This window comes from Melanerpes formicivorus, unplaced genomic scaffold (assembly GCF_026170545.1).
Source record: "Melanerpes formicivorus ecotype bairdi unplaced genomic scaffold, bMelFor1.0.p_v2 SCAF_106, whole genome shotgun sequence".
Taxonomy (NCBI): domain Eukaryota; kingdom Metazoa; phylum Chordata; class Aves; order Piciformes; family Picidae; genus Melanerpes; species Melanerpes formicivorus.
Window position 1 is genome coordinate 197,463 of NW_027142458.1, and position 24,590 is coordinate 222,052.

Below are 24,590 nucleotides of genomic sequence, written 5' to 3' on the forward strand. Positions count from 1 at the left end.
GAGTTAGTTTCCAATTAGTCATTTCCCTGTGGTTTGGAGAAGAAGTAGAATCCACCAAGAGGAATCATTTGGCAACACTGGTTTGAGTTAGTTTCCAATTAGTCATTTCCCTGTGGTTTGGAGAAGAAGTAGAATCCACCAAGAGGAATCATTTGGCAACACTGGTTTGAGTTAGTTTCCAATTAGTCATTCCCACAGCAGAAGCTGTACTCTCCACCACAAAGAAAAACAGTTCCCTGTGGAGAAGGACCTGGGTGTCCTGGAGGGTTAGGAAGTTATCCATGGGTCAGCAATGTGCCCTTGTGGCCAAGAAGGTCAATGAGATCCCGGGGTGCATTAAGAGGAATGTGTCCAGCAGATCCAGGGAGGTTCTCCTCCCCCTCTGCTCTGCTCTGGTGAGGCCACACCTGAAATGTTGTGTCCAGTTTTGGGCTCCTCAGTTCATGAGGGACAGAGAGAATCCAACAGAGAACTACCAGGATGATTAAGGGACTGGAGAACTGTCCTGTAAGGAGAGGTTGAGAGCCCTGGGGCTGTTTAGTTTGGAGAGAAGACTGAGAAGGGATTTAATAAATGTCTATAAATATCTGAGGGCTGGGGGTCAAGAGGGAGGGGACAGGCTCTGCTCAGTGGCACTCTGTGACAGGACAAGGAGCAGTGGATAGAAACTCCAGCACAGGAGGTCCCACCTCAACACGAGGAGGAACTTTTTCACTGTGAGGGTCACAGAGCATTGGCACAGGCTCCCTAAAGGGCTTGTGGAGTCTCCTTCTCTGGAGACTTCCAAGCCCCATCGGATGTGTTTCTGTGCAACCTGTGCTGGATGCTATGGTCCTGCTCTGGCAGGGGGGTTGGACTCGATCTTGGGAGGTCCCTTCCAACCCCTAACAACCTGTGAGCCTGTGAAAGGCAAATGAAAGCTGAGCTGCGCTCACATCACTGATCTGTGCAGCGTTGATCTTCGCCTGGACAACGTCTGGCGCGTCAGTGATGCTGGTGAATTTCAGCTCCTCGGGCCGCGTGCGGTACAGCCTCTCGTTCAGCAGCTCCTGGGCTTTCTTTGCTTTGACCACGTCGACAGAGCCTTCGGTCAACCAGCCGATGCCTCGCAACCATTCTAGGTCTGCCTTGTACACGTTCTGCAAATAAACCAAGGGTTAGTGACGCTGCAGGGAGAACTCTGAGTGCAGAGAGCTTTCACACAAGGCTTTCCCCAAGCTCCTCTTCCCGCAGGCACAAAGGAAGTGGTCAATGAGACTGTGTTGTACCAGGTCCTTTCCACATACAGCTGAGTCCCTGATGTGCAGAGCAAGGACATTATTTGTCTTTTAAAGATACTTGCTCCATGTAGAGCAGTGGTGCCATTTTGCAGCAGACCAAAAACCTGTCAGAAACATGATTCCCTTCCATGTGAATGGCCCCCCCAAGCTGAAAACATTATCATAGTATCATAGTATCAGTCAGGGTTGGAAGGGACCACAAGGATCAGCTAGTTCCAACCCCCCTGCCATGGGCAGGGACACCCCACACTACATCAGGCTGCCCAAAGCCTCATCCAGCCTGCTCTTAAACACCTCCAGGGACGGGGCCCCAACCACCTCCCTGCACAACCCATTCCAGGGCTTCACCACTCTCATGGGGAAGAACTTCCTCCTCACCTCCAGCCTGAATCTCCCCACCCCCAGCTTCATTCCATTACTGGTTTGGAAAGGATCACAAACCACAGAACAGTTTGGGTTGGAAGGGAATGTAAAGATCATTTTGTTCCAACCCACCTGCCATAGGCAGGGACACCTCCTACTAGACCAGGTTGCTCAAGGCCTCATCCAACCCAGCTCTGAACACCATCACTGGAGGTGTTCAGGAGCAGACTTGACAGGGTGCTTGGTGTCATGGTTTAGTTGATTAGGAGGTGTTGGATGATAGGTTGGACCCGATGATCTTGAAGGTCTCTTCCAACCTGGTCTGGTCTGGTCTGGTCTGGTCTATTCTATTCTATTCTATTCTGTTTCCAGGCTTGGAGCCTCCATAACCTCTCTCAGCAACCTGTTCCATTGCCTCGCCACCCTCGTGGTGAAGAATTTCTTCTTAATGTCTAATCTAAGTCTAGCTTCTTCCAATCTGGATCAAAATAAATACATCAAGACTAGCTGCAGGCTCAGGAATGTGCATGTGAAAGGATTTTTGCCCAGGCACACAGCTGCCATAAAGCTTTCCAATAGATACTCTCACTTACATCACTCTGCAGGTCGTAGGCCTTCCTGGCATGGATCACATCATTCTGGTCAGGCAGACAGGTCCACTGGTGAAGGTACTGGCGGTAGTCAACGTCACTGACCAGTGTCTGGCACTCCTTGGCTGCCTGCACTGCCAGCATGTCCACTGGCAAGTGGATCTGGGTCTTGGAGTCGTTGTAGGCCTTCTTGTAGAGTCGGTCGTTCTGCAGCATCATGGCACGTGCTGCCAGGGCCAGTTTGGGATCCTCCTGGGCAGTCTTGCACCCAACGTAGTGCCCTTTCTCCTTCTCGTGGGTCAGCTTGTACTTGTACTAGAAACACAGAAACAATGTCAGCAGCCACATACTGCTCACCTGGATACAGCTAAGAAAAAGCTTCCAGCTTCCTAAGCTGTCAACCTAAACTGGTGAGGGGTTTGGGCACAGCCCTATGAGGAGCAGCTGTGAAATGGAAAAATAGGAGAAACAGTGACTCTGGGATGAATTTTCCATCATTTCATATTGCTGCTGATCACAAATTTCTTTTTATATGCTATGAACTATCTAGAGTTTAGAAATGCCCAACACATTTTTGCTCCACTGTTTTTGTTCATTTTCATTCTAGCTTGTTGCAGGTATTTTTGGTTCTTTTTACTACCTGCTTAATGCCAGGATTTGGAATTCAATGTTCCTTTTGGAACCTGTTACCCATTTTGGTTGCATAGTTTAGTTGGTTGGGTGGTGTCAGATGATAGGTTGGACACGATGATCTTGAAGGTCTCTTCCAACCTGGTCTGGTCTATTCTATTGTATTCTATTCCATTCCATTCTATTCCATTCCATTCTATTCTCTCTCTGCAGTGAATCCTTTGTTAGTAGGCTTTCAAGGTGACTCTGATACACCATGGCTTGTTAAGTTGTACCTAGCTTATTAGTTCATTCTTGTGTCTCAAGTTAAGTGAAAAGAAAGGTAAAGGAAGAACATACATCACTTGCAATATCTCTTGATGCCTTTGCACTTTGGATTGGAATTGCATCAGCTCTCATGTCATAACCCTTCTTCTTGGCCTCTTCCCAGGCTTGTACATAAAGTTTCTATACAAAAGGAGAGAGAAAAGAGCTTCTCAATAGTCTGAAAGAACTTCTACATCTCAGAGGGTTTTTTTTCCTTACAGTTTTCACAAAAGATTATTTTGGAAGATTGTATTTTGGTTAAGAAAATGCTATTTCATTGCTGAGTTCCCATGACTCGAGTCTCTGTTTCAGTGTCCTTACTTTGCTAACGTTGGCCGCGTTGGCCTTGGCTAACAGGATGTCCGGCGTGTCGGGCATGACGTGGATCGATGTCTTGTCTGCCTCCCAGGCTTCGGTGTACAGACGCTAGGAGAGAGGGAAACACATTCCTTTAGCAAGGTCCTTTACCAGTGTCATGATGGAAAGACTTCAAAGCTGAAAGCAGTAATTATCCAAAATATATCCTTGAGAGAAGAGCCCTCTACCCTGCTCTGCTCAGACCACACCTGCAATACTCTGTCCAGTTTGGGGCTCCCCAGTTTCAAGAGAGACAGAGACCTGCTGGAGAGAATCCAACAGAGAGCCACGAGGGTGATTAGGGGAATTGAGCATCTCCCCTGTGAAGAGAGACTGAGAGCCCTGGGGCTGTTTAGTCTTGAGAAGAGAAAACTGAGTGGGGATCTCATCAATGTCGATAAATATCTGAGGGGTGGGTGGAGGGGGCCAAGCTCTTTTTGGTGGTGTGCAATAATAAGACAGGGAACAATGGGTACAGGCTTGAACATAGAAAATTTCACCTCAACATGAAGAGAAACTTCTTTACAGTGAGGGTGACAGAGCACTGCCCAGAGAGGTTGTGGAGTCTCTTCTGGAGACTTTCAAAACCCACCTGTGCAGACTACCCTAAGTGATCTTGCTTTGTCAGGGGGGTTGGTCTGGATGATCTCTGGAGGTCCCTTCCAACCTCTAGTGTATCTTAATATGCTTGACCAAAGAAAGTATTTTACAATCTATGAGGGGTTGTTCAAGTAAGCTTTAGTCACCCTGACAGAGCAAATCTTCTCATGGAACATCTCAAGAAGGAAACTTTGTCCTTCTTCATTATTTCTCAGGCTATGCTGGCACAGCAATGCATTGGTATAGGACTGCTGGGAAACTGCTATAAGAGAGAGACAGTGACCTACTGGACAGAGCTCAACAGACAGCAACAAGGATGACGGGGGACCTTGAACACCTCTACTATGAGGAAAGACTGAAACAAATGGGGATGTTCAGGCTTGAGAGGAGAAGGCTGAGAGGGGATCTTATAAAATAGCTGAGAGGTAGGTGTCAGGATGAAGGTGCCAGTTTCTTTTCAGTGGTGTCCAGCAACAGGACAAGGGTACAAGCTAGAACACAGGTGGTTGCACCTCAACATGAGGAGAAACTTGTTTGGTATTAGGGTGCTGGAGCTCTGGAGCAGGCTGCCCAGAGAGGCTGTGGAATCTCCCTCACTAGAAGCTTTCAAACCCGCCTGCACATGTTCCTGTATCACCCACCATAGGTGATCCTGCTTTGGCAGGGAGTTGGATTGGATGATACATAGAGGTCCTTTTCTATTCCCTAACATACTGTGATTCTGCTTCTGTAATTATTCTGCTCTATCTCTTCAAGACCTTTGATTGATATTTCTTATTAAGGGAGTAGATGCTTTGTGACTTTCATTCTCTATGTCTGAGATAAATTACAGAAACTTCACATCCAGAGAGCATAAGATGTTTCCTCATAACTTGTTCATCATGCAGCATGACATTCAGTCAAGAATACAGCATCAGAGCAGCTGCAGGAAGAGCCACATTGTTCTGCTGCATCCTATATTGCAGCATGTTTAAGGCACCACCACCTCTGGACATACTCTATCACCTGTCTGGAACATCATTTCTGCCAATTTCCCAGGATTGTCTAAGGACAACAGGAAAAATGCAGCCTGCTCTGGCAGAGGTGAGCTTCATACAGTGAAGTAACATGAACAAAACAGAAGAACTACACTAAACAAACAGTTAAAAGCAGGATTTCAGCTGAGATTTGAGGAAGAGGGGAATTCATCACAATTTTTAGTATTACTACTGAAAAAATATGTGGTTTAGGTAATTTTTTACTTGGCACTTGTGCTAACTGTTTAGTTCAGACAGAGCTCCCTGAGCAAAGGCTGCATTTGGGCTCTCTCTTTCTCTAAGTCTACAATGAAAGGGTTTAGTCTTTACTTCTTATTTTGTATTTTTCACCCCAAGAACAAGTTTTATCAGCTAGTAATAATATTGACAAAATAAAGCCTCACCTTGTTCATGGTCTCAGCATTTTGCTTGGCCAAGACCATGGCCAAAGAATCTGCCACACTAGTGAATTTAATTTGGTCTGCTGGTTGACGATACTTCCTTTCACTCAGGATTTCTCCAGCTCTCTTGGCTTTCTCAACTTCTACGGAGCCAATAGGAACCCAGCCAATACCTTTCAGCCATTCCAGGTCTGCTTTGTAAACAGCCTGAAAGAATATGAAAGATACATGTGCAAGGGTGATCAAAGATTAAGATAATTGTAACTATAAACAAGCATATCTTAGGCTAAATGGACAACTGTACATCTTTCTGCACAGCAGCATGGGATGGTTTTGAAAGCAATTGCTATGTTTGAAGATTAACTATTGAATAATAAACAGACTAGAGTCACTGAAGAGCACCACAAGTAGATTTACACACATTGTATACCTCAGGCTGAGGATGAAGAAAATAGAATAAAACAGAAATTTGATGACAGACTACTAAACATTTCACCTCTAGCAACATGTCTGACATAAGTAACTGAGCATGTTGTGCCAGGAGAGGTTTAGGTTGGAAATATTTCTTCTGCAAGGGGGCTGTCAAGGCCTGGAATAGGCTGCCCAGGGCAGTGATGGAATGCCCATCCCTGGAGGGATTTAAAAGAGGTGTAGATGATGTGGTGCTGAGAGCCACGGTTTAGTGGTGATCTGGCAGTGCTGGGTTAATGGTTGGACTTGATGATTTTAAAGGCCATTTCCAACCAAAATGACTCCATAATTCCATGGATGAAAGAGCCAGTATTTTTAATTACCTATTACTAATTTAACAATTGACTCACATCACTCTGCAGGTCATAGGCTTTCCTGGCATGGATAACATCATTCTGGTCTGGCAGGCAGATCCACTGGTGCAGGTAGTGGCGGTAATCAATGTCACTGACCAGCTCCTGACATTTCTTGGCCAACACAATTCCCAGCATGTCCACTGGGCTACTGAAGTGAGTCTTGGTCTTCTCAAAGGCTTTCTTGTACTCCCTGTCACTCTGGATCTTGGCTACGTGCATTGACCACATCATCTTGGGATCATCCTCGATGTTGCGGGCTCCAATGTGGTGGCCAAGCTGCTTGCGGTAGCCTTCCTTGTACTTGTACTGAAATAAGAGAGATTCATATTCACATGCTGCATTAAGAAATATAATCAACAATTAATAAAGTAATAAACAATTAACAGAGTTTTACAAAACCATTAATATTCTGCTTGGATAAAATGATGATTTCTGTCTTTCTCCTGTTTTATTACCCTCTTAAGATTTTTGTTCCATCACTCTGCCTGCTGTTTTACATCACCACTGAATGTTTTGTGTCACCTACTTACCAGCAAGTTTGATACTCCACATTCTATTCCCCAGGATCTCAGGTAGTGATAGGACTAGGGGGAATGGAATGAAGCTGGAGGTGGGGAGATTCAGGCTGGAGGTGAGGAGGAAGTTCTTCCCCATGAGAGTGGTGAAGCCCTGGAATGGGTTGTCCAGGGAGGTGGTTGAGGCCCCATCCCCGGAGGTGTTTAAGCCCAGGCTGGCTGAGGCTCTGGCCAGCCTGATCTAGTGTGGGGTGTCCCTGCCCATGGCAGGGGGGTTGGAACTAGATGATCCTTGTGGTCCCTTCCAACCCTGACTGATACTATGATACTATGATTAAGATTAAAATGCAAAGATCAGTTTATTTCAAAAGCTTATTGCAAAACATCTTGATGAAGATAGTCTGAGTTAGTCTTAATAGAGACAGTTTAAATACTAAAGAGCATAAAGGATTCATTTAGGGTCATTTAGGAGGAAGTTCTTCCCCATGAGAGTGGTGAAGCCCTGGAATGGGTTGTCCAGGGAGGTGGCTGGGGCCCTGTCCCTGGAGGTGTTTAAGCCCAGGCAGGATGAGGCTCTGGGCAGCCTGATCTAGTGTGGGGTGTCCCTGCCCATGGCAGGGGGGTTGGAACTAGATGATCCTTGTGGTCCCTTCCAACCCTGACTGATACTATGAAATTTCCAACCTTTTCCAATCCTGCATGGAGTGTTCTCTTTTACCCTTTTGGGGGGGGGTGTAAAAGAGCATCTGTCTCGCTCCCTATAAACCCAAGACACAACAGAACAAACATCCTGACTGTCTTCAATTAGCAACTCCACACAAGTATGATAACAAAGCCCTGCTTACATCACTGGCAATCTCTCTGGATGCTTTGGCAGATTGAATAGGAATGGCATCAAAACGCAGATCATGACCCTTCTTCTTCGACTCCTCCAAAGCTAGTCTGTACATTTTCTGTAAGAAAAAGACATTTTTTGGTTTCAAAACTGGGATTGCACTTGAGTGAAGTACATCTGGGTAATAAAAATAAGTCCCTAAACAATATTGTTAACATTCAGACAACTTAAGTAACTGAACACAGCCCTATCTTCTCTAGAAAACCAGAATCAAAACATGGATTTCAAGGGTCTTGTAGATATTGGGAAAACGGAAATTACTTAGAGAAGACAAGCAAAGGTGTGTTCTAGAAGTTAAATTATCTCTTTCCCTATCTTGATATGGAAATGATTGCTCATTTATGGCAGACAACAGATTTAAAAACCCAATCACATAGCCAGGAGGAAAAAATCTAGGAAAATGAGGCCTCTGATTTTGAGCGCTGGAGCTGGCAATTTGTGACACTAAACAATTTCAGTGACATTATCAGATTAAGTAAAAGTCAGAGATGATAAAATTGTACTTGTACTTTAATATCCTCAACCCCTCAGTTTTACCCACCTGACTGTAGATGACTTGGTTTTGTTTAGCTAGCAGGATTTCTGGTGTGTCAGGCATGACGTGAATGCTGGTCTTATCTTTATTCCACGCTTCAGTGTATAAGCGCTAGGAAAGGACACAGGAAGGGATTAACAGTGCACTCCAAAACAAGTCAGTTTCTCATGAATCACCTAAAACCAAACAAAGACTGCTGATGTTGCCTCATGGAATCAACACTCACCTTGTTCATGGTCTCAGCATTCTGCTTGGCCAAGACCATCTCTAGAGAATCAGGAACGCTGGTGAACTTGATGGTGTCTGGATGCTGACGGTATATTTTATCACTCAGGATCTCTCCTGCCCTCTTGGCTTTTTCAACTTCCAAGGACCCAATTGGGACCCACCCAATACCTCTCAACCATTCAAGGTCAGATTTGTAGCAGTTCTGGTACCAAAAACATGACACAAGTTATTCTGGTCATAAAAATAATAACAAAGTTCACATGGTTATGAGACGTTTTCACAGTTTACTAACATCACTTTCAATATGGAATTCAAATGGAGACAAAACCCTACAGGAAGTCTTAGGAGAAATAACTCCATTTCACCTACACTGAGAGAGGCATCACAATGCATAGAATAGCGAATGATAAGCACTCAAAACTCTGGAATTACAGAACTCAATTTAAATGCCAATTCATAAACAAGTTCTGTTGGAGACCTGAGTTACAGCTAGCCATAAAACTATAGATAAGCCAGCAAAATTGGGGTTTACCTCTTTGAGATGAGATGGCCTGACCCACTTATGGCAAACATCAAATACATTCCTCATGCAACACTAAATCACAAGGAGCTTACATCACTCTGCAGGTCATAGGCTTTCCTGGCATGGATAACATCGTTCTGGTCCGGCAGGCAGATCCACTGGTGCAGGTAGTGGCGGTAATCAACATCACTGACCAGCTCCTGGCATTTCTTGGCCAACACAATTCCCAGCATGTCCACTGGGCTACTGAAGTGAGTCTTGGTCTTCTCAAAGGCTTTCTTGTACTCCCTGTCACTCTGGATCTTGGCTACGTGCATTGACCACATCATCTTGGGATCGTCCTCGATGTTGCGGGCTCCAATGTGGTGGCCGAGCTGCTTGCGGTAGCCTTCCTTGTACTTGTACTGAAACAGCAACCAAGGTGTTATGCTTCTACATCACCTTTCTGTATCAGTTACTCATGTTAAATATTTACAATAACAAAGTTTCTGAATTTTTCTGCAATCTACAGTATCAGGAAACCAAACTGTCTAGGCCATTCTGGGGCTGGCAGCATGCATCCTCACACTTAACTTTTGAGATTTGTGTTTTGATCCTGAACAGATTTTTGAAGGAAGCTTTCTGAATAAAAACCAACCTCTACAAAATATTAGTGATGAATAATCCTCTCCTCATTATTGGAGCACTTCTGATATGAAGGACCGGCTGAGGAAGCTGGGGTTGTTCAGTATGTAAAACAGAAGGCTCCAGGGAAACCTAATAGTGGCCTGCCAGTACCTGAAGGGGACCTACAAGAAAGACGGAGACTGTTTACAGAGGCCTGTGGTGACAGGATAAGGGGCAGTGCTTCAAACTAGACGAGAGTAAGTTTCGATTGGATGTCAGGAACAATTTCTTCACCATGAGGGTAGTGGAACACTTGAACAGGTTCCCCAGAGAGGTGGTTGGGGTCCTGTCTCTGGAGATATTCAAGGTGAGACTCTACAGGGCTCTGGGTAACCTGATCTGGTTGGGGATGTCCCTGTTTACTGCAGAGGGTTTTGGACTAGATGAGATTTGGAGGTCTCTTCCAATCCAGACCATTGTATGATTCTATAACTCTGTTCAATATACTTAATCTTTATTAAATATAATAACATAGATACTGATTTAATTAAAGACAAAGGTTTATGAGCTATAACGGTACCGTAATAGCAGCATTATATTGTCCTAATAACTTCTCAACATGTCATTTTCTGAGTAAGTGTTTAAACATCTGATAACTTGCTTCCAAAAATCTATTACTTGAGATCAAATTTTAATTGAAATGCTTTTTATGGAAACCTGTTGGTAACTGTCAGGTTGCACAGTTCAGACATCACCACACAAAGAAACAAAGAAGTTCCTTACATCACTGGCGATTTGCCTGGATGCTTTGGCAGCTTGGATGGGGATTGCATCAATTCTCAGGTCATAGCCTTTCTTCTTGTCTTCTTCCATGGCCTGTTTGTAGAGTTTCTAGTTGGGGAAAGAAGTAAACAATGGGATTCATAAGTTACATATAAATAGATTCTATGCCAAGCAAAGTGCTCTTAGGTAGAGCAGACTTAAAAAGTTGCTTTAAGATTTATTCTAATTAACAATCTGAACTCAAAGCCCCAGAGTGGCAGTTAATATAAAATTCATAGCAACATTAGATCAAAATGTAGATGTGGTACTGAGGGACACAGGCTGGGGAGGGACTTCTCAGGATCTCAGGTAGTGATAGGACTAGGGGGAATGGAATGAAGCTGGAGGTGGGGAGATTCAGGCTGGAGGTGAGGAGGAAGTTCTTCCCCATGAGAGTGGTGAAGCCCTGGAATGGGTTGTCCAGGGAGGTGGTTGAGGCCCTGTCCCTGGAGGTGTTTAAGCCCAGGCTGGCTGAGGCTCTGGGCAGCCTGATCTAGTGTGGGGTGTCCCTGCCCATGGCAGGGGGGTTGGAACTAGATGATCCTTGTGGTCCCTTCCAACCCTGACTGATACTATGATACTATGATATTATTGGTGACCTTGCAGTGCTGGGTTAAGGGTTGGACTTGATGGCCTTAAAGATCTTTGCAAGCCAAAATGATTGTAATGCAGAAGAAAATGTTTCACCCTAAGAACAGTTAGACACTGGAACAATCTCCCAAGGGAAGCAGTGGATTCACATATATTGGTCAGTTTTGAGACTCAGCTTAACAGGGTGCTGGGCCATTTAATTTCAACTACACAATCTCCTAGAAAGGTTGGACCGGATGATCCTTTGGAGCCTTTCCAACCTGGCATTCTGTCTTTCTGTGATTCTTCAAGGCTGTCATTAATTGCTGCCTACAACTACCTGAAGGGAGGCTGTAGCCAGGTGGGGGTATGGTCTCTTCTCCCAGGCAAGCAGCACCAGAACAAGAGGACACAGTCTCAAGCTGTGCCAGGGGAGGTTTAGGCTGGAGGTTAGGAAGAAGTTCTTCATAGAAAGAGAGATTGGCCATTGGAATGTGCTGCCAAGGGAGGTGGTGGAGTCCCCATCCCTGGAGGTGTTTAAGAGGAGACTGGATGAGGCACTTGGTGCCATGGTTTAGTTGATTGGATGGTCTTCGGTGATAGGTTGGACTTGATCTCTGAGGTCTTTTCCAACCTGGTTAATTCTATTCTATTCTATTCTATTCTATTCTATTCTATTCTATTCTATTCTATTCTATTCTATTCTATTCTATTCTATTCTATTCTATTCTACTCTATTCTACTCTACTCTACTCTACTCTAAATATAACATTGACTATAGGTTTGGTTTTGAAGCTACACTGTTCTTCTACAGAAGTAGAATAAAACTTACTTTTCAGACCCACTTCTTACTGATGTGAATCCATTCCCCTAAATCAACTTCCAACACTGGGGTCACTCTCTTCAGATATGTCCTGGAAATTACCTTTGTGGTATTTGCAGTAATTAATTTTGTGCCTTCCCAACAGAATGCTCAATGGTAGAAAGGACTTCAACAACCCACCATAAACACCCACCCTCTCACCCTCTCACAGGTGCTCATTTTGTATCTACTGTACCTATGTGCAAACATGGTTTTAAAGCCACAGTTCTGAGGATAAATATTGGGGGCAACATAAGGAATGAGACGGTATCATCTAGGTAAGGCTTATCAGGCTGCTGCTGATCTAGCCATGAGATAGAGCAGCTGCACTTGGAGAGCCACCACACTCACCACACTGTAGTTCTGCTTGTTCTGTTTGGCCAGAGTGATTTCAGGGGTGTCAGGCATTACGTGGATCTGAGTCTTGTCTTTATCCCAGGCCTCAGTATACAAACGCTGCAGGAGAAATAATGGATGTTAAAAGTGGAAAAGAAAGTGGACTACTTGGAGACCTCCTAAACCACAAGACTTGTAAATCTGCCTTCCAAATCTGAAATGTCCTTATTCTTTGCACAGCAATGAGATTTTAGGTTCACTCCCCTAGATACTTCATGTCCAGGTTAGGAATTAGTAAACCTGGAAAGAATTCTGTGGAAAGGTGTGTTTAGAAAAAAGGCAGAGAAAGCTCAACAGACACAGAGGGATCTAAGCTCCATCAACAAGGTCTGCGTGAAAGAGGGCATGGGTTTAGTGACAGAAATAAAACTGAGCTCATGGCCACAGAGATTAAAAACCCCACATTTTAAATCCCAGGCTAAACTAAATAAGGATAATTCAAAAACTGCCCTAAAATTATTTGGTTTCAAAGCAGATTGTGAGATAAGCTTAATTATAGCCATTTTCTATATTACCAATTAGGTGAAAGTTAGGCAACACATCACTAGATAGAACATATAGAAATACTCTAAGCTTCACATTGACAATTCTAATTTAACTTGGAAGGTATTAAAATCAGCACTAGGTGGAAGTAATTTAACCTGTTGATTACCAAGAAGGCAACTCACACTTTTAGAGCCTCTTCATGCTGACATTTCAAACAGCCTTCTTGTACTGAAGTCTCACCACACATCTGTAGCTCTAGTCCTGTCTCCAAGGCTGAACTGGAGACTGCTGACCTAATCAAATCTAGACTCACCTTGTTCATGGTCTCTGCATTGTGCTTGGCCAAGACCATCTCTAGAGAATCAGGAACACTGGTGAACTTGATGGTGTCTGGATGCTGACGGTATATTTTATCACTCAGGATCTCTCCTGCCCTCTTGGCTTTTTCAACTTCCAAGGACCCAATTGGGACCCAGCCAATACCTCTCAACCATTCAAGGTCAGATTTGTAGCAGTTCTGGTACCAAAAACATGACACAAGTTATTCTGGTTATAAAAACAATAACAAAGTTCACATGGTTCTGAGAAGTTTTCACAGTTCAAGTTCTAAGGACAAAATACAAAGACAGCTGTCTCATTAATATTGATATCTCATTGACTTTAAATTAGCAAAGTTCACGTGGTTCTGAGAAGTTTTCACAGTTTACTAACATCACTCTCAATATGGAATTCAAATGGAGACAAAACCCTACAGGAAGTCTTAGGAGAAATAACTCCATTTCACCTACACTGAGAGAGGCATCACAATGCATAGAATAGCAAATGATAAACACTCAAAGCTCTGGAATTACAGAACTCAATTTAAATACCAATTCATAAACAAGTTCTGTTGGAGACCTGAGTTACAGTTAGCCATAAAACTATAGATAAACCAGCAAAATTGGGGTTTATCACTTTGAGATGAGATGGCCTGACCCACTTGTGGAAAACATCAAATACATTCCTCATGCAACACTAAATCACAAGGAGCTTACATCACTCTGCAGGTCATAGGCTTTCCTGGCATGGATAACATCATTCTGGTCCGGCAGGCAGATCCACTGGTGCAGATAGTGGCGGTAATCAACGTCACTGACCAGCTCCTGACATTTCTTGGCCAACACAATTCCCAGCATGTCCACTGGGCTACTGAAGTGAGTCTTGGTCTTCTCAAAGGCTTTCTTGTACTCCCTGTCACTCTGGATCTTGGCTACGTGCATTGACCACATCATCTTGGGATCGTCCTCGATGTTGCGGGCCCCAATGTGGTGGCCGAGCTGCTTGCGGTAGCTTTCCTTGTACTTGTACTGAAACAGCAACCAAGGTGTTATGCTTCTACATCACCTTTAAAACCAGTTACTCATGTTAAATATTTACAATAACAAAGTTTCTGAATTTTTCTGCAATCTAGAGCATAAGGAAACCAAACTGTCTAGGCCATTCTGGGGCTAATGACATGGCTTTTCATATTCAGACTCCCAAATAGGGATCTGTGAAGTCAGCTTTGTGAAAAAACAATCTCCACCAATATTAGTGAGAAATAATCCTCTCCTTATTCAATATATTTCATCTTTATTAAATGCAATTACACAGTGTCAAGATTTAATTCAAGAGACAGGTTTATGAGATAGAAATTTCACATGATGTTGTCCTTATAACTTCTCAATATTTAATTTTTACACCTAAGCCTTTAACCATATCTAATACCTGGCTTCCCAAAGTGTATTCTTTAAGATCACACTTGAAGTTAAATGCTTTTTATGGAATGCAGTTGATAACCTTGAGGTTATCACCACCCAAAGAAGAAAAGCAGTAGTTCCTTACATCGCTGGCGATTTGCCTGGATGCTTTGGCAGCTTGGATGGGGATTGCATCAATTCTCAGGTCATAGCCTTTCTTCTTGTCCTCTTCCATGGCTTGTTTGTAGAATTTCTAGGTGGGGAATTAAACAAGAGCCTTCATGAATAAGTTCATCATCAGTACATTTGTGGATGACACCAAGCTGGGGGCAGGAGTTGATCTGTTAGAGGGTTGGAGTGGCTCTGCAGAGGGACCTCGACAGGCTGGACAGATGGGCAGAGTCCAAGGGCAGGAGACTGAACACATCCAAGTGCCAGGTTCTGCACATTGGCCACAACAACCCCAGGCAGTGCTACAGGCTGGGGGCAGAGTGGCTGGAGAGCAGCCAGGCAGAGAGGGACCTGGGGGTACTGGTCGATGATAGGCTGAACATGAGCCTGCAGTGTGCCCAGGCAGCCAGGAGGGCCAATGGCATCCTGGCCTGCATCAGGAACAGCGTGGCCAGCAGGAGCAGGGAGGTCATTCTGCCCCTGTACACTGCACTGGTTAGGTCACACCTTGAGTCCTGTGTCCAGTTCTGGGCCACTCAGTTTAGGAAGGAGGTTGACTTGCTGGAAGGTGTCCAGAGAAGGGCAATGAAGTTGGTGAGGGGTTTGGAACACAGCCCTGTGAGGAGAGGCTGAGGGAGCTGGGGTTGCTTAGCCTGGAGAGGTGGAGGCTCAGGGGTGACCTTACTGCTCTCTACAACTCCCTGAAGGGAGGTTGTAGACAGGCAGAGGTTGGTCTCTTCTCCCAGGCAGCCAGCACCAGAACAAGAGGACACAGTCTCAGGCTGTGCCAGGGGAGGTTTAGGTTGGATGTTAGGAAGAAGTTCTACACAGAGAGAGTGATTGCCCATTGGAATGGGCTGCCCGGAAGGTGGTGGAGTCACCATCACTGGAGGTGTTCAGGAGGAGACTTGCTGGGGTGCTTGGTGCCATGGGTTAGCTGTTTGGGTGGGTTGGATTGGTTGATGGGTTGGACACAATAATCTTGAAGGTCTCTTCCAACCTGGTCTGGTTTATTCTAAATAAGGTTTACTCTATTCTAAATAAGGTTGTTCTAAATAAGTTCCATGTATTCCATTGTATGCAAAACAAAGTGCTTTGGAGTAGGTGTAAACCCCCGTGTTTAGACTTATTCCAGCCCATCTCTGTGTAACTCAAAACCCCAGATCAGCAGCTGATGGAAATTCATATCAACAGAAGGTCTTTGATACATGCAGCAGCTAAGATGTTTTTACTTTCAATACTATAAACAGCACTGACATTTATTAGAGATAAGCCATTCTTCTTTACAAGTGGAGTAAAACTTACTTTTTAAATCCACCTCTCTCTGATGTGAAATTGTTCCCCACAGCTAACATCCAACACTGAGATCACTGCTCCTTGGAATTGTGCTGGAAATTGATTTGATGCTATTTCCAGGGTGGGAATTAGTTTTGTCCCTACCCAACAGTATGTACAGTGGCAGAAAAGACTCCCAAGATTCATTAAGAGACAACTTCTCATGGAATTTGCCTTCAGTAATTCTCACTGTTGTATCTATGCACCGCTGTACACAAGCAAGAGGGCTGCAGCACCTGTTCTGTGAGGACAGGCTGAGTGAGCAGGGGTTGTTCAGTCTGGAGAAGAGAAGACTCCAGGGGGACCTCAGAGCTGCCTCCCAATACCTGAAGGGATCCTATGGGAAGGCTGGAGAGGAAATTTTCATAATCATGTCTAGTGACAGGGAAGGAGGGAATGGTTTGAAGCTCAGGGAGAGCAGGGTTAGATTGGATCTTAGGAAGAAGTTCTTCAGTACGAGGATGGTGGGACTCTGAAATAGATTGCCCAGGAAGGCTGTGGATGCCTCCTCCCTGGGTGTCTTCAAGGACAGGCTGGATGGGGACTTGAGCAGCCACCTCTAGTCAAGAGGTGTCCCTGCCTGTATCAGGGAGGTTGGAATAGATCTCTCTAAGGTCTCTTCCAAGCTAAGGCATTCTGTGAGCCTATGATCACTTAATTTTATCAGACTGATGATGATGCAGAGTAGTTACATTTGGAGAACCACCACACTCACCTCACTGTAGTTCTGCTTGTTCTGTTTGGCCAGAGTGATTTCAGGGGTGTCAGGCATTACGTGGATCTGAGTCTTGTCTTTATCCCAGGCCTCAGTATACAAACGCTGCAGGAGAAATAATGGATGTTAAGAGTGGAGAAAAACCAACAGTGACTACTTGGAGAGCTCCTAAAACATAAGTTCTCTGCTGTGAGAGTGGTGAGATAGTGGAATGGGTTGCCCAGAGAAGTTGTTGGCACCACATCCTTGAAAGTGTTTAAGACCAGCCTGGATGAGGCTTTAAGCAACCTGGTCTAGTGGAAGGTATCACTGCCCAGGGCAGGGGGGTGGAACTAGATGTTCTTTGAAACCCCTTCCAATTGAAGCTATTCTATGATAAGAACAATTACAGATCTGTACTGCAAGTCTAAAACATCCTAACTCTTTATGTAGCCATAAGAAGTTATTTTCACTCCTCTTCATGCCCAGGTCAGGAATTAGTAAACAAGAAGGAATTCCATCAAAAATTTATGCTTAGAAAAAAGGGGCAGAATGCTCCCTAGAGTACTGCCATTAAATTAGCCCTTCCTGAAGAGAACTTCATCTGTTGATTACGAAGGAGGTAACTCACACTTTGAAAGCCTAATCATGCTGAAATCTCACACAGCAAACCACACATCTGTAGCTCCAATCCTGTCTCCAGGGTTGAGGTGGAGACTGCTGATGTGTTACCTAAGGAAACCTGGACTCACCTTATTCATGGTCTGTGCATTCTGCTTGGCCAAGACCATCTCTAGAGAATCAGGAACGCTGGTGAACTTGATGGTGTCTGGATGCTGACGGTATATTTTATCACTCAGGATCTCTCCTGCCCTCTTGGCTTTTTCAACTTCCAAGGACCCAATTGGGACCCAGCCAATACCTCTCAACCATTCAAGGTCAGATTTGTAGCAGTTCTGGTACCAAAAACACGACACAAGTTATGCTAGTTATAAAAACAGTAACAAAGTTCACATGGTTCTGAGAAGTTTTCATAGTTCAAGTTCTAAGGACAAAATACAAAGACAGCTGTCTCATTAATATTGATATCTCATTGACTTTAAATTAGCATTTCACATATACCATGCAGTTAAGGCTTACTTTCTATAAGTTGTCTTCCTCCTAGTGCAATCTGCAAGAAACTCTGTTAGCAGCCTAGATTCAGACCCTCTCTCTGCCTTTAAGAGGCATGTTGGGAAATGGTTGAAGAGTAACAGGATTAAAACATAATCTTGAAAGAATGTGTAAGATGTGTAAGAATGTGTAAGATGTGTAAGATGTAAGACTCAGCCCTGGTGAGACCCCACCTGGAGTACTGCCTCCAGTTCTGGAGCCCCTATTACAAGAGGGATATGGAGGTGCGGGAAGGTGTCCAGAGAAGGGCCAGGAGGATGAGCAGGGGGCTGGAGCACCTCTCCTATGAGGACAGACTGAAGGAGTTGGGGCTGTTCAGTCTGCAGAAGAGAAGGCTCCCAGGTAACCTCATTGTGGCCTTCCAGGATCTGAACGGGACCTACAGGAAGGCTGGGGAGGGACTGCTCAGGATCTCAGGTAGTGATAGGACTAGGGGGAATGGAATGAAGCTGGAGGTGGGGAGATTCAGGCTGGATGTGAGGAGGAAGTTCTTCCCCATGAGAGTGGTGAAACCCTGGAATGGGTTGTCCAGGGAGGTGGTTGAGGCCCTGTCCCTGGAGGTGTTTAAGCCCAGGCTGGATGAGGCTCTGGGCAGCCTGATCTAGTGTGAGGTGTCCCTGCCCATGGCAGGGGGGTTGGAACTAGATGATCCTTGTGGTCCCTTCCAACCCTGAATGATACTATGATAACCTTTATTCACAACAAATACATGGTCACCCACTAAAACAGCAGGTCTTAACTGAAACCATTTTCCCCAACATAGGAGAAAGGACTCCTGTCCAAAGTCTTGCAACCAAAAAGTCAAAATAAGCAATTTCCTGTTTCTATATAGTTAAAGGTATTAAATAGTCTATGATCAAGAATAACATGCAGCTAATTCTACTGTTTGGTTGACTGATTAGCTGCATATAAACCTTGATAATACTCAACCTTCCTTCAAGAGATTCATTCACTCTTAAAGATCTCATGACCTTGCTTGGAACAGATGAAACAAAACAGGTGTGAAAAATCGCTGTATGAGAGAGTTTGGTGAGAGTGCAGCTTCTACAGCTTGCAGTGCAAGGAAATGACACACACTTTCCAACTCACACACTTATCAACCAGTACTCACATCACTCTGCAGGTCATAGGCTGTCTTAGCATGGATAACATCGTTCTGGTCTGGCAGGCAGGTCCACTGGTGCAGGTAATGGCGATAATCAACGTCACTGACCAGCTCCTGACATTTCTTGGCCAACACAATTCCCAGCATGTCCACTGGGCTACTGAAGTGAGTCTTGGTCTTCTCAAAGGCTTTCTTGTACTCCCTGTCACTTTGGATCTTGGCTACGTGCATTGACCACATCATCTTGGGATCGTCCTCGATGTTGCGGGCCCCAATGTGGTGGCCAAGCTGCTTGCGGTAGCCTTCCTTGTACTTGTACTGAAATAGGAATAAGAAAGGTGCTCAGTGAGTTTCAGCTTAGTTTTATTTATGTCCCCAGCAGCCTCTGGGGCACAAACTTCAGACAACTTAGATTCTGATAACCACAGAGATTGAGACTGACAAAGTATTTGGCTGATGAACTGCATTCTAGAGCAGCTGGACCATTTCTGGAGATATTCCAAGGCCCACAAAATACTCACAGTAACTGGGAGTACAAAAGGTCTCCAAAATTATCACAGCAATACCAAAACCTAAAGGTCACTAGAGACCCAGTACAGAAAGAATCAAGGAGTGACCTTCAAGCATGACTACCAAAACCACTCCTATTCAGGAGTGAAGAACATGGAGGGAGATTTGAAAGTTTGAAGAGAGACATCAAACACCAGTAGGGAACACACTGTTATATTAATACCTACTTTGAAACTATCTTTGTTTCTACACAAAACTTCCTGGTATCTAGCTAATTGGGCGTATTGCCAAGGGCTGCTGGGTACTTACATCACTTGCAATGTCTCTGGAGGCTTTAGCAGACTTGATAGGAATGGCATCTGCCCGCATGTCGTAGCCCTTTTTCTTATCCTCCTCCATCGCAAGCTTGTACAGTTTCTGAAACAAAAACAAGCACTCCCCTCAAACACCTCTCCTGCCTGGCACACACCAAGGGACAGCCATCAACCCCTAACCCCACCTCCACCACCTACCTCACTGTAGTTCACTTTGTTCTGCTGGGCTAGCAAAATCCCTGGTGTGTCTGGCATGATGTGGACGCTGGTTTTGTCCTTCTCCCAGGCTGAGGTGTACGCGCGCTGCACGGAGGAGCACGAGGGGACGTGAGGTCACACGAGAGCAGGGCAGCAAACTCACACAGAAAATGACATCAACAAAGAGAACCTGGGGGCCTCTGCTGTGCACCCACTCAGGGACATCATTATTGCTCTCAAACCCTTCTAACACTTCTCTCCTTTCATCCCACACCCCACCCAGATCACTGCTCCAACCGCACAAGACAGAATTTGGTCTGAAACAAGGAACTCAAATCCCTCATGTGAGAGGATGCAGTTTTCCCTTTGCAAAAGCCAGGCCCTGGAAGGACAGAGACCAGCATCCTGGGAAAGGGAGGTCCTCACTTCCTTCTGGTTGCACACAGCAAGAGAAATCTGACCTGGTCCATAATTGCAGAGTTGTGCTTTGCCAGAACCATGGGCATGGAGTCAGGCAGGCTGGTGAATCGGATGGTGTCTGGGTGCTGCCGGTACTTCTTGTCACTCAGGATCTCGCTTGCCCTCTTATTCTTCTCAGCATCCAGGGAACCAATTGGAGACCAACCAATGCCCCTCAGCCACTGAAGGTCAGACCTGTAGACATTCTGAAAGGACAGGCAAGGACACAAAGCAGCTCATCAAACTCCTCATTCCAGGTAACCACTCCTCCTACCTAGTGAAGCTTGGTTGACAAACATTTGTTCCTCTGGGTCAACTTGCAAACCTCTATGAAGCAACTCTCATCAACCTCAACTCCCTGATCAAGGAACTCCTACAACAAGATGATTTCCCATACCTACAATAGCACAAGCACATGAGAGGAAATCCACAAACCCTTCCACTCTCTCATTGTTGTTCTTCTCCTTGGAAAAGTCCTGCCACATTTGACAATCTCCAGTCACCTGCTGCAACACTCCCTACAAAATACTCCCAGCAAGAGAGGATTATTCTGTCACCATAAAGCTGGATCCCTCACAGATGTCATCCCTGACCCTTCAGCACACCAAGGCAAGAGAGGCTTGTGTATTCTACTCTGCCAGGAAGAGCAACTTACATCACTCTGGAGGTCATAGGCTGTCTTAGCATGGATAACATCGTTCTGGTCCGGCAGGCAGGTCCAGCGATGCAGAGGGTGCTTGTAATCAACATCACTGACCAGCTCCTGACATTTCTTGGCCAACACAATTCCCAGCATGTCCACTGGGCTACTGAAGTGAGTCTTGGTCTTCTCAAAGGCTTTCTTGTACTCCCTGTCACTCTGGATCTTGGCCACGTGCATTGACCACATCATCTTGGGATCGTCCTCGATGTTGCGGGCCCCAATGTGGTGGCCGAGCTGCTTGCGGTAGCCTTCCTTGTACTTGTACTGTGGGGAAAAAAAGGCAGTGAATTTTAGTTTAGTTTTCTTTACATCCCCAGCAGCCTCCCTCTGTGGCAAAACCTCCATACGGCTCAATATCTGCAAACACAGAGACCTCAGAGTGAAGAAGTATTCAGCTGATGAACTGCACTGTACAGCTACAAAAGTATTCACGGAACATTTTCTGCCTGATAGGACTTCACGTTTTTGAAGACACTCCCTGGCCTATATACTTAGAGCCACTAATCAGCAACTGAGAGTAAGAAAGGTCTCCACATGATGACAGCAACACAAAAGGTCCATATCCTACATGAAGAACCAGTGAGCAACCTTAAAGCACAAGATTCAAGTAAACTACTATGCAATCTATTAAGGAAATGAAGACTGAAAGGACAAAGAGACCACCCTGGGAGTTTAAAGAGAGGCACCAAACAGATTTGCAATACATGTTTATATTAATATTTCATAGTAATAATATATAGGTTTAAAATTTACTTTTATACTCCCTTTACATTTAAATAAACATTTGCTTTTGGGCTTTCCTTGTTATTGTCCAGCTGTGTTTTGGAGGTGGAGCATTAGTGGAGTACAGACTGGCAGAACCAAGGGCTGAACATCACCTCCAAAGACCAGATTTTTGATGAGGAGATGCCACCACATGCCCACTGGGGACACTGCATTGGATTGTGTCCATCAGCCAGCCCCACAATTGCTCTGCCCACAACATCTACAGAGTCACTCAGCCAACCCATAACATGGAGGGACAGCCACAGGCAGACCCTCCAGAAACAACACCTTTACAGAAAAGCTGAATGGTAACAACAGGTAAGAGCTGTGTGGTCTCATTTTAACTAAGACACCAGAGGTGCCAACAGAAGGACCTGGAAACTGCCCAGCAGGCTGTGTGGCCAAGGGCTGCTGGGTACTTACATCACTTGCAATGTCTCTGGAGGCTTTAGCAGACTTGATAGGAATGGCATCTGCCCGCATGTCGTAGCCCTTTTTCTTATCCTCCTCCATCGCAAGCTTGTACAGTTTCTGAAACAAAAACAAGCACTCCCCTCAAACACCTCTCCTGCCTGGCACACACCAAGGGACAGCCATCAACCCCTAACCCCACCTCCACCACCTACCTCACTGTAGTTCACTTTGTTCTGCTGGGCTAGCAAAATCCCTGGTGTGTCTGGCATGATGTGGACGCTGGTTTTGTCCTTCTCCCAGGCTGAGGTGTACGCGCGCTGCACGGAGGAGCACGAGGGGACGTGAGGTCACACGAGAGCAGGGCAGCAAACTCACACAGAAAATGACATCAACAAAGAGAACCTGGGGGCCTCTGCTGTGCACCCACTTAGGGACATCATTATTGCTCTCAAACCCTTCTAACACTTCTCTCCTTTCATCCCACACCCCACCCAAATCACTGCTCCAACCGCACAAGACAGAATTTGGTCTGAAACAAGGAACTCAAATCCCTCACGCAAGAGGATGCAGTTTTCTCTTTGCAAAAGCCAGGCCCAGGAAGGACAGAGACCAGCACCCTGGGAAAGGGAGGTCCTCACTTCCTTCTGGTTGCACACAGCAAGAGAAATCTGACCTGGTCCATAATTGCAGAGTTGTGCTTTGCCAGAACCATGGGCATGGAGTCAGGCAGGCTGGTGAATCGGATGGTGTCTGGGTGCTGCCGGTACTTCTTGTCACTCAGGATCTCGCTTGCCCTCTTATTCTTCTCAGCATCCAGGGAACCAATTGGAGACCAACCAATGCCCCTCAGCCACTGAAGGTCAGACCTGTAGACATTCTGAAAGGACAGGCAAGGACACAAAGCAGCTCAGCAACCTCCTCACTTCAAGCAACGAATCCTCTACCCATTGAAGGTCAGGCTCCCAAACCACATTCCCCTCACTCAAGCACCAACAACCACAAAGGGACCCTCATGATGCTCAGGTTCCCACAACCTCTCTCTTTGCACCTACAACAGTGCAAGCAGGTACCAAGCAATCCACTAAAGCTCCCTTTCCATCTCCTAAGTCTCTCTCTGAAAGATCTGTCCCATTTGGCAATCTCCAGCTGGCAGATGTATAGGAGGTGCCTTGCAACTCACCACCTATGGTCTTCATTTGCCACTGTACACAACTTGGTTTTGCTCATCCTCATCCTCCAAAAGAAACTGTCTGTGTTCACTGCCCATCTCCTGTCATAGAGAACTCAATCCACTTGTCACAATTTCCTCCACAAAGTGCTCTTCTGTGACCATAAAACATGGACCCACCCAAACTTCAGCTCCTATTCATTATTGACTAAATCTCAGCAAGCAGAAAAATGAACAGCTGAGATTTCTCAGGAAATGTAAACTGCAAAACTAAAGAGATGTGGCTGAGAAATGTAGAACCAGCAAATACAGAATCACAGCAGCAATTGTTTTAAACTGAGAAGAGTAGATTTAGATCAGGTATTAGGAGGATTTTCTCTTATGATGGTGGTAAGACAACAGAACAGATTGCCTAAGAAAGTTGTGGATGACCCATCCCAGAGAGTGTTCAAGGGTAGGTTGAATGAGCCTTGGACTAACCTGGTCTAGAGGAAGATGTCCTTGCCTAAGGCAATGGGGTTGGAACTTGTTGACCTTTAATGATCCTTCCAACCCAAACCATTTTAAGATTCAGCAGGACAGTACAGCCACAACAGTATCAGTCACACAGAATCAAGCCTGAGCTTATGTCTCCTAGATGGACCTTCTCCAACAATGCAACAGAATACAAGAAACACTTCTGGTTTTCCCACAATCAGGAAAGAACAACTTACATCACTCTGGAGGTCATAGGCTGTCTTAGCATGGATAACATCGTTCTGGTCTGGCAGGCAGGTCCAGCGATGCAGAGGGTGCTTGTAATCAACATCACTGACCAGCTCCTGACATTTCTTGGCCAACACAATTCCCAGCATGTCCACTGGGCTACTGAAGTGAGTCTTGGACTTCTCAAAGGCTTTCTTGTACTCTCTGTCACTCTGGATCTTGGCTACATGCATTGACCACATCATCTTGGGATCATCCTCGATGTTGCGGGCTCCAACATGGTGGCCGAGCTGCTTGCGGTAGCCTTCCTTGTACTTGTACTGTGGGGGTAAAGCAGCTCAGTGTCAGCC

The 24,590-nt window shown here is 45.3% G+C and overlaps 1 protein-coding gene across 14 annotated transcripts in view; it reads right to left on the bottom strand.

The window, feature by feature from the left end:
• The window catches only part of NEB (nebulin), a 178,863-nt gene that overhangs the window by 98,846 nt on the left and 55,427 nt on the right, over positions 1–24,590 (bottom strand). For all 14 annotated transcript variants that reach the window (XM_068166774.1, XM_068166767.1, XM_068166773.1 and 11 more), the window contains exons 43-68: positions 24,249–24,560; positions 23,041–23,244; positions 22,580–22,684; positions 22,377–22,484; positions 21,141–21,452; positions 20,488–20,691; positions 20,027–20,131; positions 19,824–19,931; positions 19,011–19,322; positions 17,479–17,682; positions 16,748–16,852; positions 14,672–14,779; positions 13,843–14,154; positions 13,122–13,325; positions 12,278–12,382; positions 10,456–10,563; positions 9,159–9,470; positions 8,542–8,745; positions 8,322–8,426; positions 7,731–7,838; positions 6,365–6,676; positions 5,547–5,750; positions 3,491–3,595; positions 3,203–3,310; positions 2,237–2,548; positions 936–1,139 (exon numbers count right to left, since the gene is read on the bottom strand). In XM_068166774.1, coding sequence (XP_068022875.1) covers positions 936–1,139; positions 2,237–2,548; positions 3,203–3,310; positions 3,491–3,595; positions 5,547–5,750; positions 6,365–6,676; positions 7,731–7,838; positions 8,322–8,426; positions 8,542–8,745; positions 9,159–9,470; positions 10,456–10,563; positions 12,278–12,382; positions 13,122–13,325; positions 13,843–14,154; positions 14,672–14,779; positions 16,748–16,852; positions 17,479–17,682; positions 19,011–19,322; positions 19,824–19,931; positions 20,027–20,131; positions 20,488–20,691; positions 21,141–21,452; positions 22,377–22,484; positions 22,580–22,684; positions 23,041–23,244; positions 24,249–24,560 — 4,890 coding nt within the window. The remainder of the gene's footprint in view (positions 1–935; positions 1,140–2,236; positions 2,549–3,202; positions 3,311–3,490; positions 3,596–5,546; positions 5,751–6,364; positions 6,677–7,730; positions 7,839–8,321; positions 8,427–8,541; positions 8,746–9,158; positions 9,471–10,455; positions 10,564–12,277; positions 12,383–13,121; positions 13,326–13,842; positions 14,155–14,671; positions 14,780–16,747; positions 16,853–17,478; positions 17,683–19,010; positions 19,323–19,823; positions 19,932–20,026; positions 20,132–20,487; positions 20,692–21,140; positions 21,453–22,376; positions 22,485–22,579; positions 22,685–23,040; positions 23,245–24,248; positions 24,561–24,590) is intronic.